General features: G+C 41.0%; 1 protein-coding gene across 1 annotated transcript in view; it reads left to right on the forward strand.

The window, feature by feature from the left end:
• Window positions 1-1,339: 1,339 nt before the first annotated feature.
• The window catches only part of grk3 (G protein-coupled receptor kinase 3), a gene marked incomplete at its 3' end in the record, with an annotated part of 30,647 nt that continues 17,496 nt past the window's right edge, over window positions 1,340-14,490 (forward strand). Inside the window, 1 exon segment of the mRNA XM_071516686.1 lies at window positions 1,340-3,370. Coding sequence (XP_071372787.1) covers window positions 3,258-3,370 — 113 coding nt within the window.

The raw sequence follows: 14,490 nt of genomic DNA on the forward strand, positions 1-14,490 counted from the left end.
AACAGAGGAATTATATGGTATAGGCCAATGTTTAGAATATAATCTATTATGTAAGCTACAGCGTTAGTCACAATGTATTAATCAACAGTAGCCTCTGCACCAGTATGATACTCATAATCTTACGAAATATGCCTTGTTATATGAAGATTGCTGTGAGTTCAGAAAGGTAAAGTTCAGCTACTACTGGCTGCTAAAGCTTGGTGAATTAGTAGAAATGTGTCCTGAGCAGGTTCTCAGTGTTTAAACCACTTGGAATTGGTCAGTTTTGAAGGAAAAAATATGTTCCAACAAATTATAATATGATTCAAACATAGATTTTAATCCATTCAAAGGAATGGGTGGGTTGCCCTATATCATCAAAAAACTGGTGTCAGTGAAAACAAATGCTTAATTTCTAAAATGCAGACATCATAAGAATAATCTATTTGTATCCAATATTATTATTCCCTCTCTGTTGTTTACTAGTGTTTATACCCATAATATTACAACAAGCCGTTGTTCCAGTGGTTGTTCTGGTTAATTCTAGGAGACACAAGTCATTTTATAATAGGCTTAACCCACATTTTGCCCAGAAGAATAATGTTATACACTTAATATGATTTATTGATACATATTTTTTAAATGGCATATACATTTTTACATTTGAGATGAACACAAAATGTAAAGTGTTTCCATATACCGCAGCAATGCCCTAGCAGCATTACCATTACTGGCCAGGAAACGGCACTACGTTTCCACCCAAAAAAGAAAATATATAGATCCAGCTCACTGAGGCAGCCTAACGAAATTCATTGATTTTAGCTGTATTATTAATTATCCGACACGGCTGTAGCACCATTCAGATTCAATGTGAAGAGTAAATTATACTAACAGGATGAGTAGGCCAGTATTTGAAGCCAATTCGATTTGCTGGCAGCGATTTCACTGAAACGGGATGTAGGCCTATGGAGTGCTTTCAGTGAAATGGGATGTTTACATTAAAATACATCCAACATGTTTGCCCAGTGTTAAGTCTTGTAGGAAATTACTGCGGGTCGGACGACGCTAGTCCCCACAAACCTATATGATGAACAAATTGTCCAAAACCGGGTACAGGCAAAATTGTGATTAAGACATGTTTTTGTAACGTCATGTGAAGAATATACGGGAAACCTGCCTCCAACACTCAGCACTATGAGGTTCGGTTCCAGCCGACGTCCCGTTCCGTGTTTTACGAGCAACTCCTCCGCAGTGGGAGGAAGTTGAACCACAAGGCAAGCAATGCAACACTGCTAGCAAAAATAGAGTAAAAACCTATCGAAGGGGACTTCAATAAACATGTGCCATATTGGAGGTGGAAAACGAGCGGCTTAATTGCAGGGAGCGGACTTATCGGTTGCCAAACGGCTGAGAGGCAGCGGACGGATACTTGGTGGAGCTACTTAGCTGCAACTAGCTGCCGAGTGTGGACTCCCCAGCCTGGATAGCCTGGCTAGAGTCGGTCGGGGCAGGCAGAGAACGACGCGCTGCTCGGGTCTCATCCATGGTCTCATAGTTTTATTTGAGATATCGACCCGTGTGACAGATTTACGAGAGTAACACATCTGCAGTGTCTCGTATTAGGTATTTAACTGTACCTAGATAGTTGTCCGCTCCGTTGTCTTATCAACTGTCAGAGTCAGCGGCGAAGAGGAAAAGTTATCGGTTAACAAGCTAACTACCGTTGGCTAGCCGATTTCCATCTTCCATCGCTCCCTCCCCCCCCTCCACCATCAGCGTCACCATCAACCCACAGTCAGTAGCTCTGTGCTGGGTCTCCAGGCGAGGAGGGTCCCCCAACGCTCGGGGTAACGAAGCAGCTATGGATTATCTTTTGCGATTGCGTCGATATTTTTGAAGACATTGGACTTTCTAAGACTGTTTTCTGGAAAACCTGCAAGATTTATTCCCCCCCCCCCCCCCAATACGAGTAGCCAGTTAACACGCTGCCGTTAGCTTAAGGTTAACGTTGTTAGGTAAATAGCTGTCTGAAATCGAGCCAGCGTTAGTCTCAGCTAGTTTGCCAGCTAATAACGCTACTTGCTACTCACAACAAGGACATTTTAGTGTAGCTACTGAGTTAAAATAATCCCAACTAGATTTATGGATTGACCGATCATTCGGACCCTTAGTCGTTAGTTAGCTTACTGGCTAGCCACTTCATTTTGCTAGCTAGCGTGGTAGCTAGCTAGACGAACCAAATATCGTTATTGCCAGCAGGCTAAAACAAGTCAGATTTCAGTCGTTTGGATGTGGCTTGTGATTCCTTGGTTGCCCTTCTGCTTGGACTGGATATGGTGCTAAGCTTCTTGGCTAAACTGCATCTTTCGGGCGACATTTTTGTGATTGATGAGTCGATAAGGAACATTTCAGCTTACACAGGAAGCCAGCAACGACGGCAACATAAACAACAGCAGTGTGTGGATTTTATGGAATGCAAATCACGATAATATAACCTCTGCTTAGCTGGTTTTACTGACGTTATACACGTGTCCCTGTTTTATTACAGTAGAGTTGGTTTTCTGTTGTTGAGGCGTAGACGGGTTGAGACCTTTTGACTGTGCAGGCACTGACTGCCATTCCACTAAAACAAGACATTTTTGTCAGCCCGTCTTTGGATTTTTGAAGTGAAACCTTGAAACACATGCCGCACTGGAGACAAGTCGGTAATTTGGGCATAATTCCAACAAGAAGACTACGAAAGTCGCCAGAGACCTGTAGGATTTGACAGCGGTCCTCTCTTCAGATCCAGCATTCAGTGCATCTACCTATCTCTGGGAGACACATCACATTACTATAAAGCAGAGTGCGAGGGAGCACTGACCTCTAAACAAGATCTCATCAGTCGTTCCTTGCAATATTTGCCACTCTTTTCATTCGTAGTACGCATCTAAGATACCTGCATCTTTTTTTTTTTTTGCACTAAATGAGATGACAAGGACTGTGATCTAGCACCCCTGATGATATATATTTATCCAGTAATCTGCCACCTAATGTCTTCCCTCCTGAATTCCCCTTTTTCTGTCACAATGATTGTTGTTTGAGACGAAGTGAAGCGACTACAGCCTGAGAGAACGACACCATTCCAGTCGATGGTCAGCCCTGCCATCCGCTCAGCTGGCCCTGTCATGCACCTTGGCCCTTGATGGTGGTCATATCTGGTGGACATTGTTTTTTTATCCCCTAAAAAACGTTCCCCAGTCAGATTCTTTATTGATTTGGTCGTCCCAGGGCTGAAGATGGCGGACCTCGAAGCAGTGCTCGCCGATGTCAGCTATTTGATGGCGATGGAGAAGAGCAAATCGACTCCAGCGGCCCGGGCGAGTAAGAAAATCATCCTCCCCGAGCCCAGGTAACCAGATTTACAAAGAGCTTTATGTTGTGCTGCTGTGGTCAGGCCGTGTTTGTTTGCCTGTCAACGTGATGAATATTTGTGCATGCCATGTAGCCATATAGGGAGATGGGAGGCGTGCTTCCCCTCAAACCTGCGACTTACTGTAGATGCAAAGTGAAATATGACAATAGAGCATTTGTCAATTTAGCTGTCTGCGAACATGTAGCAGCTCAGTGGCTTCATGATAACATCGTGACCCGTCGGAACAATAGTACGCTGGCTTGTTTGGGCATTCGTTAGCGTTTCATCCACAACTACTGAGTAGCAAACCTCATGTAGCTTACCCCAGCGTTATAGTACAGTTACGGCGTGTGATGCAGCTGCGTGCAGTATATTTCTCATGATATGGTCTCCTTTTCAGATGAGATAATACCTGGTTATGATGATGCTGACCTGACCTCTTTCTGCTACCTTTATTTCCAAATGCTCAGTTAACAGACATGCGTTTGATCACAGACTTTATTCACATTTGCCTATAAATGTCTGTTTTATATAGCATATGCTACACATTTGTTGAGGCCGCAGAGGTTAGGCTTATCATCCATGGTGCTACAAGCCTTTTGATGCAGCTGCCCTATCAATATATGCTATTATTTATCCAGTGAACTGCTGCTCTTGATTCTAGCCTCTGTTCATCAATGCTGTTGTGCAACCAGTGAAACAGCCCTTCACTCTAACATAAGGCTACAGCTAAACCCCTGAGTTTGCCTTTCGAAATACACTTTTCCCCAACATCCACACACAGCTCCAGATCCTTTCACAACACTCCTACATGGCTTTGTCGTGGGGTTTGAATTGCATTGGCTGTGGGCATGTAGTGTGCAACTTGACTGAAAGAGGATGTGGTTAAAATTTGGTTATGGAGATGCTGTTGTTGCTTTTTGTGCTAGGTTTTGTCTAAATTCACCATGCTATTTGGTTAGCGCAATGATAACCATCCTTGGGAACAACAGCTCTCTTCAGAGCAGAAGATCATGGCTGATAGTCAGAACCTTTGTTTATGTGAAACCCATGTCAGATTTAGATGTTACAGTTTCTGTTCATCTTTGCAACAGGCTCCTCATACTTGATGTAATTCCTCACTAAACTGAAACTTATTCTTAATGAAAGTTATTATTATGGGGACTTTCACACTTTGCTTAGTTTACTGTAAGTTACAGGCCTGCCTGGTGATTTCTGGGAAGATAAGATTTATATGGGTTGGACCAGCCATATGATTTGAACTCAGGGTTTGAACCAAGAATGATTTTGGAGGAGGTCAAATTTGCCCCTTACTATTTTTCTAGTGAGTCAGTGTCTTGTCTGAGGGGGGCCAACAGAAATCAATAACCCAGATACTGCTTCACACACAGTAATGCATATGTTGCCTATTGATATTTTTTTCCCAACTGAAATGAACGAATTAAAGAATATTCTACAATAGGTAATGAAGTAGGCTATAGAGCTATCCCAGTTCAATTCCTCCTTTTAAATATTAGTTTAGAATGATCCAAAATCATCAGTTGAACTCCCTTTCGCTGCGTCCATTCATCCATCCAAATCTGCAACTAAAACAGACTTCCCCTGCCCCCCCATGACAGGCTCTCAAAAACAGTTCCACCTCTCATGCCCATCCCAAAGAGGGCTTTCAGGTGACGTAACACTCACTCTGGCAGCCATATTGGACATCCACTGGTCTTGACAACAACAGCTGAGAACAGCTGATCGCATTTCTAAACTACCAACCATTCACTTGTTTCAACAGTATTGAATAGACGTGGTTAATTTCATGGTGCTGACTGGGAAGACATTTTTTATCACCGATACATCTAATTGACTTTGTGTTTAGATAATGTCAGCTAGTTAACCATAATGTCTGGTTTGTTTGCCATCACTTTCTTTTTGTCAATACATCTAATCTGCCCAGCAGCTAATGTTATGTAGTTGGAAGATAGTAGTGGCCAGTAGTTCGATGTAAATAGTAGACTTAATTGTGTTGCCAAATTAGCTTGCAGAATAGTTAGCAAGCCAGCAAAGCAACAAAACAACTGTTTAATTAACTGAGCTGACTCTTCTCAAGCTACAGTTTGGAGTGCTTTGGAGTAGAGACTAGGGCTAAACACAAGACAGTTTACTGTTAGTCTAACTTAAATGGAAGCAAATCTACTTTATCATTCACTTTTTGCTGTAATATTGTATGGATCCACATACATTTCTTCCCACGGTGCAGCCGGGGGCATCAGGAGGCGTAATCAGGTCAGACAGGGAGTCAGTCAGTCAGTCTGTCAGTCTGTCAGTCATCAACACTTTGTGAAATTGCCTCTAGAGGCATCTTAACTATCACATACTATTTCCTGCAAGTGTAGGCTATTCCATGAATCGGCTCATGCGCCGTGGGCCTGTTACAGGATCTGTGCTTGTTCATGCCTCTCTTTTTCTAGCCTGGTTACTTTTTTATTTAGATATTATTTGCGCACAGCCAGTTTTTCAAGGGCCTCCCTGATGGTGCCAGCCGTTGTCTCTAGGAGATTTGTGACGCAACTGCAAAGCCTCTATAAGAAAATCTCACTAGATAATGGTTGGTCATAAGTCAGGAGTGTTTACTGCTCCAGTTAAATAGATGTAGCTCACAAACAATTTTTGAAATGAGACTTAGCTTGGAGCATAGCATAATAGTTTGTATTTTCTAAACAAAAGTTCAGTTTGGTCTGGTCATGCACTGAAAGAGACACTGATTAAGAAATACTTGTTCAAAATGAAATGATAGGTCATTAAAGATAAAAACCCTTTGCAGCTACCTTTCTTTCAGGAAATGGCCTAATGTTTCTCTAGAAAATCATTAGCAAACTGCCCCCATCTCGACTAGCTGGTTATGGTGGTTTTTACCCCTTTCCAGAGTAAGTCATTGCTGAAATTGATGGCTGTTTACCTGTGAGAGTTTGCGCTTGAAAATGTATTGTAAGTGGGCCACACACCTAACAGTGTTGTTCCAATGCAAACTTCTTTTGAGCAAAAGTGAAACCGATTGGATTCAGTGATATTGTGCTTTCATAGAATACACTTCATAGAATACACTGAATACGCCTGTTAAACTAAATTCCAGTTGTTTTGACTAAATACATAGCCTCGCAGCCAGATGAGTCTCACAAGTTGATCACACTTGCAAGTAGGGTTGGACGATATTGACATAATTAAATATTACAATATTTTGAACCGAATACCTCGATATCAATAATGTGACAATATTTTTTGAGTATTTGTACTTTCATAAGATATTTCCACACAAGAAAATATTGAAAATTAGTAATGATTAAGTAAGTAATCAGTAATGTCTAATCAGTAATAAGTAATGCGGGTGAGGAGGTAAAGCCAATCGTTCATTTTGCTCAGCCAGAACAGGCTAATAAGTTCCGAAAATTGCATCACTTTACTCTTAAGACCAGGAAGAAGTAACTTTGAAGATATGCCACAATATTACGACAACCAAAATCCCAGAGGATTAGGGTCGGGTATCGAGAACCAGTTCCAATTTAGTCCCGGTTCCAAACTGCCAAATTTGCCGGAATCGATAAGCGACCGCACTAACGATTCCTCTTATCGGTCATTTAGCAGAAAATGGCACTGGAATCGGTAATATCCTAACGATACCCAAGCCTACAGGCGATATCCAGTCTCATATCACAATATCGATATTATACAACATATCGCCCAGCCCTACCTGCAGGACACATGGCCTCCCTCCCTGATAGGAGGCTAGGAATGAGGTGGGACAGTGGACAGTCCAGTCACACAACTTAAACAACTATGGCAGAAACTGTATCCTCTATTAGGGCTGGGCAGTAAGTCAATATTATCGCATGTTGTCATTCAGTGGAATCATATTGTGATGATATTGTGATATTGTGATACACAATTCTGTCTAAATTGATAACAAGCAAATTTTAGAAACTGACAACAATAGGTATGAAACATTAAAAAGAATATTGCCATGCAGCTCAGTGCGATGAACATCAATTTGATCATTAAAATCCTTATGATTATTGTGATATTGATTTCAACCAAATCACCCAGCCTTTTCTTCTATTATTACAGAATTTGAGGGCATAAATGCATTAAAAGACAAACAAATAACGGCACTGAGGCTTTTGTTGGGAGATGTTTTCACTTTTATTCCTACCGGATTTGATACGTTGCTTACAGATGGTAAATTTAGCTCCTGTGTCCTGAGCTTCACAACATTGTTTACCAGCTAACCTTGTGATTTCTTTGACAACAGCGTTTGCAAGCAGTGCGCTGTGCCTAAGACTCACCTGGCTTGCGTGGCTAGTAAATACCAGCATGCATTTTCTGTATATTTCAACTGGATTCCTTGTTGTTGAAGAACTTGATTAGCCAAAACCCACCTGTGTTTCGATGGATAGAATGTCGCGTGAATAGAAGAGAGAGAACAGGGAAGAGAGAGCTCAGCTGTTTAATAATGTACTTGTTTAAATCAGAAATGGTCTGCATTTTGTCCTGGCTTTACTAAGGAGAAACTGCTTTAGCATTGTTTCTTTGGCAAAATCCAGCCAGGTCTCTCAATCCTCGATTCAGCATTTTTCCAGAGGAGAAAAAAGTAGCACTGATGTATAGTTGCAAAATGCGGCACGCTGGAGCATAGTAAAGGGGCTAGTATGCCACCTTCAAACAGGAGAGAAAATTACACAATGACTGTGGTGATGTTCAGCGGAACCTGTCATGGAGTTTCCATCACCTATGATTATGAAGGAGGCCAACTGGGTGCAGTTACCAAATTCTAGTGGGAATTTTTTTTTTTTTTTTTTAAGAACTGTGTCATTGGTGCAGTGGCATAGATCAAACCCTGTAAACCAGTGTGTAGGCTAGTTGTGTGAAATACAGATTACAGCCCACTTCAAATGCCAGTCCCAAAATGTATCATCAGTGCAACTTTAAAAGGTGTTGATAGACCTATCTCAGTTCTTTATATCACCCCCTTGTTTCCCAAACCAAAGAAATTGAGGCAGGTCAGAAAGGAGGAAATTAAGATGCTCTTGGCCAACTCTTCAGACCTATTTGATACTATTATGAGAGTGTTGTTTGCTGGCTATTGTGTTGAGTCAGCCAGCTGTACAGAAATAAACCCTTGATGTGTATTGCATGTTTATATATAAATGTAGTGCTGTCAGAGAGAGCCGTGTTCCACAGTGCATTGATACAGTAATGCAGTACCTTCATTTGAGAAATGTTCTATACCAGGGATTTTTCAGAACCATTTATCTTGTCTAGAGATGGGAGCTTACACTAATTTCACTGATGGTTAAATGACCAATATCAAATTGTTTAAATGACGCATCTAAAATAGAAATACACTAAAATGGCATTGCAACAGCTGCTTCAAAGCAAATTATCTGCCAGCCCAAGCATAGCCTATTTGCTTTTTTCATGAGGCCTAGACCATTGCACCCTGGTTGAATAAACTTTAACTATATAAATCCCTCACCCACTACAACGCTTAACAGCACCATGTCACTCAAAGTCAGTAAAAAGTTGAGTTATTTACTCTGTTGGGGCAGGATTACATATACACATACATACATACATCATTGTATACTGTCTGTGTGACTGACAGTGAGGTTGTGATGTGACGTAGTGAGGTTTGGGTTGTGTGTTCAGTTGTGCATGGCAGTTGCCTTCTACCACGCTGAACCACATAGCAGTATAGGAAGATTGTCTTTTTTAAAGTGTAGCCATTTCGATGTATTCTTACTCACGTTTGCCTAGTCTAGTTTGTCCCCCTTTTTATAGAAGTTCAGCCACACACTCGATCACTTCTTTCTAACATTTGCTGTGCTTTGTTTAAAGCAGCTTTAAAACAACCGCTTCCGAACACACAATCTTATTCGCTAGCTTCACAGTTACCCACACACAGCAGTTGAGGGAAGAACTGTCAGTAAAACAATTGGATAGTGGATTGAAGATTTTGTTCCATTTACTAAAATAACTCAATGACTGGAATCGATAACTGACCACCCCAAAAAAAACCCTGCACTTGGTTCAGAATGCACATGTGAAATGTTGAATTAGGTTTAATCATGGCTTGTGATTTTAATAATTTTTCACATTCTGGCAACATTAGCATGCAAACTGAGCTCTCACTGGTTAAACTTTTTTGTCATACACAAGCAAAAATTATAGTGTTATGAGCAGTATGCTATTTGGCCGTGATAGGTTAGCTGAATCTATTTAGCTAGCTGGGTGGTAGCTAGTAGCAAAGAGGACTAGCAGAGGGTTAGTCCTCTGCTAACTTCGCTAATTTCGAATTGCCATCTCAATTAACTCCATTAATAGATGTAAATGAAGAAGCACTTGCACTAGCAATTGTGTCAAAAGATTTATTGTTTCTACAACTGCAGAAAAGTGTTCTTACTCTGTACCTTCAACAAGCAGTTAGCAAACCTACATGATTGGGCTACCACTGTAACCACCAAGTAGACTACTGTTCTGTACTGTATCCTGCTGTTTGTTCCTCACCTGAACAGCATGTTGGCTTCTAGTGGCTGCGTTCAAAGCTTGTGTGAGAAAAACTTGACTTGTAGGTAATTCATATTGCAGAGTACACTGAAAAATATAATGGTGATTTATTTCCATATAATTATTGATTGTAGTTACTCGCAGGCAGCCAAAGACATAAAGTTTTCACTATGTTTTAAGGCAATGAGCTTCTTTGTAGGTTATAGCCTGGTTTCTAACAATACCTATTTAAAAAACGGCTGTTATGGGGAAGTGCATGTAGTTAATTATTCATAAGAATTTGTTTTATATTTGTCAGTGGATAATGAAAGGGTTTTCTCTCGAATGTTCACAACCACAACCTCTTTGACAGTGAAACTGAAAGCCATGTTAAACAGCTTCACTGCTGCTGCAGCAGATGTTCAGTCAAGAAACAAGGTTGCAAAACATGTATGTTAAAGGTTAATCCAAGGTTTTCAGCCACATTAGGCAGATGTGTGTGTGTCTGTGAGCAAATGAATAAGCATAATGTAGCCTAGTGCCTTTGTGAACATTGTTTATTAAGTGAGCTTATGTTAGATATGAATTTGATTGCCTATTACCCATTAGATTACATTGCAGGAGTGGCAGAGATAAAAGCATTATGATAAAACCCTTGTCTTGGCAGGGACGGTTGAGCTCATCCAAGCCTCCGCTAATAGACATGTAAAGCATTACTAGACTGCTGCAGAGTGAGTAAATCAGTGATAAAAAGCAATAAAGAAAATTTGCTAAATGCAAGTCAGCTATGTCAGTATTCCGGCCATGATATTGTCCAACATAAATGGCTGAAATGGTCTCATTTCATCCCTTTTTCTGTTCAACCTTATCCCACAAACGGTTATTACACTTAACCTTTTTGATCTTGCCACGGTCCAAGAAATGATTTATTTTCATTTGGTATGGATTGTCAAAGATGAAGATCGGGAAAATTTGTGACCTCCTGCAAGTAGCTATGAGAATAACGCGACAAGGAGGAGATGGACAAGAGGGAGTAAAATGAAAGAGGGGAAGCATGAGTGCCATCTTCTCAATACCTAAAAACAGTGAAAGAACTCGATAAAGACCCTAATGATTGTGTGCGAAGGCATGCGCAGAGCTCTCGGCTACGTGTTTGTGGGGGGCAGTTAAATGTGGGACTTTGGAGATAGCGTGGTGCTGCTACATTCTCATCGGGCCAAGGCTTTGCCCGCTGGCAGAGAGGTGAGATTTTGACAGCAACACTGGAAGCAGTCGAGATGAGAGGCGTGGGGGAGGGGGACTGGATGACCCACTGTTATAGAGAAAATCCAAATAAGAAACGAGACACTGAGAGTTGTCCGGGGAGGAGGAGATGGAGGTAAAAAAGAGAGGTATAAGGAGGAGGGAGGTTGTTTGTGTGTGTAGTCTCAGAGACTACTGTGCAAATCAATAGTTCAAAGTGCGCTGCTGTCTCTCATTCCACACTGATATTTAGGACTAAAGCAGATTTCCTGGAGGCCTGTTCATCAAATTGCGGAAAACTTGGGGGAGTCTGAGAAGGCAGGGCTTCCACACTGTTCACACCGCCACCCCTCGGTCATGACCAGGCCACCTTGACCAATTGTAAAGGTGTCATAGTTTTATTGTCATCTCATCATGGTTGGCTGTCACCTTCCATAGCGCCTGCTCTCTACTGCACTGTTTGCCAGTATTTTAGTAATTAGTAGTTTGTGTGTGTGCTTTTGCCGCCGACATTGCAGAGAAAGCGGATTGCGAGTTATTGGTTATTGGCAGTTAAGGTTGCTCCTGAATCATCCTCTACTGGCACAATGGGAAAACTGAAACGGGAAAGCTGCCTTCATATCAGCGTTTTGGGCATTGAATTCTGTTTCAATCAAAATTGATGCTTCACCACAAGAGCAAAGGCGTTATTGTTACAAAGATAACTGGTGTTTTAAATGCATGTTGGAGGTATTAGGAGTTATGAGATAAGTCCATTTCAGTTAAAAAAAATCGAAAACAGTGCTATAAACACTGAAACTAACCTTATCACTACTATTACTGCGTCTCAGCCAACATTAGCCAAAGATAGCACTGTGCTAGTTCTTCTCGAGAACTCTCGCAGTGTAAAATAATAGTCTTTTGCTCAAACACCAAGGGTAGCTAGCTGTGCTGGGACGTTTTCTTGTCAGATGCCCGAGCTAGCTTCTCGTACTTCTTATACTGTTGCTGTGCTCAAGGCTTTGCTTTGAAAGGCTTGCTTGAGGGTTCGTCATCCTCAGAGCCGCTGGGTGCGTCAGTCATTGTCAGAATACAGATGGAAAGTAAGTAAGTAGGCTGAAAATACTCAAAAATACTTTGTTGTCAACATTGTCGCGAATGTCGACGTTTGTGTAAAATCATTTTAGCCCTTCAGCGGAAAAAGAAATCTGTGTTTTGCATGCAAAGAGCTAAATTAAAGTAGTTTAAGCTAAGCAAATGAATACATGTCAAAATATTTCCTTAGAAAATGTTTATTTACGTAGATATTACCATCTCAATTTAGTTAATATGGCAATCATAAAATGTAAGTGTTTAGACATGCACTGACATGTAGTTAAGGACAAATGGGGCGACATATAATTAGGTCAAATAAAATTGGAAGGGTCTCCCACCACCAGGGTGCTGCTGTGTCATCACAGCAATAGCTGCCAGGGGTAAAAAGGGTCACTTAGGAGAGAGGAGAGGAGGCTGGACTAGTGTTGGTAGAGGAGGAAGAGGCTGTGGTAACCTTTGGCTCGAATTATAATGGTGGCGAAAGAGTGGAAAGCTATTTCTCATACAACACAGTGCTGACAAAATGTGAAAACAGAGTGCTGAAAAAAGTGACTGGGATTAAGCTAACCTGAGCAACATTGTTGGCTAACATTAGCAGCACCTGAAGCAATAGGGTAAAGGGCACTGAGGGCATGAGCTTTAGGCGCTTGAGGTTTTAAATTCATTGAAAAACTGAAGTTTGTTACATTAAGCCAACATCATTGAGTGTCTCAGTTTGCTCACTTGCTCATATTGTCATATGAACCCGTAGGACCTTTGAGCTTCCTACCCTGACTCACCACATTTGAAAAAAGACAAAAACAGATCGGCGCCCAGAGAGCATCAAGCACACCCGGTCAGAGTCCTGGCTAGTTGACCTGAATCTGTACTCATAGAATAGCTGACAGACCTTTACAGACCCCATTCAGCCAGCCACGATTCTATTTGCTCTTCAGTGAGAATTTGATTAATATTTCACTTTTGTACATTGTTTAATATGGTTTGGCTGCGTTCTAGGCCAGATCTCTATTGAAAGAAGTTCTCAATCTCAATGGGACTACCTGGTAATCAATGGCTTAATAGACAAAAAATGTTTTGGCATGCCTTTATTCAATATTTTGTAGCACCGAAAGCCCTTTTCTCAGCCAGGAAAAAATATCGACATTTGGCTAGTGCTGTTGGTGCTGATTTACAAATGCAACTAAGAATGCTAGAATACAGGCACTCCAGCTGCAAACAGGAACCTTCTGAAATCCCATTTATTACATTACAATACATTACATTACATCACATCATTTAGCAGACGCCTTTGTCCAAAGCAACTTACAGTAAGTGCATTTATTCAAAACATCATAGCCAAAAAGTAAGTACAGTTGAGTGAATTTTAATGCCAATAGCCAAATGGCAGCCTATAATCAATTGCAGTTTAACAGTTGATAACTTTATTTATATAGCACTTACAAAGTGCTTTACAAAGTAAGAGAATATAAATTGACAAATGAGACTGCACAGTGCAAGTAAAAGCACAAGGATAAAAAATAGTAATCATCACATTACATTGTTATCTGATCATTTTACATGACAAAACAAGGATTAGGCTACATCCACTAAAAATTAAGCCCATTGAATGGAGCTGCCTAAATCTGTTTGGCTGCAATCAATAACAAAGAGACAGGTGGTTATCTCCCATACTCAATAGCTAGGATTGGATCGGGGCTACTCTCTATCCCAATAATAATGTGATACTGAGTAGATCCTCCTCCACAGGTTGGTCTCATGGCCGGTTCATAGTGCCCGCAGTCAAAATAATGTAATTCGGACCAAAAGGAGTGTGTGTGCCATGATAAATGTCATATCTGTGCTCATATGGACCTTGTTCATGTCCAACTACACAGAAAGCATGAACCCAGGCGTTAATAATGGCTACAGTACGGATTTCAGTGTCTTGCTCGAGGACTCTTCAGAAAGTCTCTCTACTCACTACACTGCCCTGCTGCTACAGCCTGTCAATTATTTTTAAACTTGGGATCAAATCTGTGGTATAATATAATATGTAAAATTCATATTGGAGCAGAGTAGCCAGTGGAATCAGCAAATCCTTGAGTCTGGTGGGAACGCTAGTCAAATGCTAACTGGCTAAAAATGCTAGCTAACACTCGACTGCAGTGTATGCAGTTCTCTTTCAGCGCAAGCTCAGAACCAAGGTTTACTAGCTTAAATGTGGAACTGGCAATAATTTATTAGCACCTCTTGTCACAACTGATATTAGTGTAATTAGTACTGGTTTTTTTTTA

Source organism: Centroberyx affinis, unplaced genomic scaffold (assembly GCF_046629955.1).
Source record: "Centroberyx affinis isolate AG114_WGS23_722 - 3 ecotype Tasmania unplaced genomic scaffold, CSIRO-AGI_Caff_v1 ptg000425l_1, whole genome shotgun sequence".
Taxonomy (NCBI): Eukaryota; Metazoa; Chordata; class Actinopteri; order Beryciformes; family Berycidae; genus Centroberyx; species Centroberyx affinis.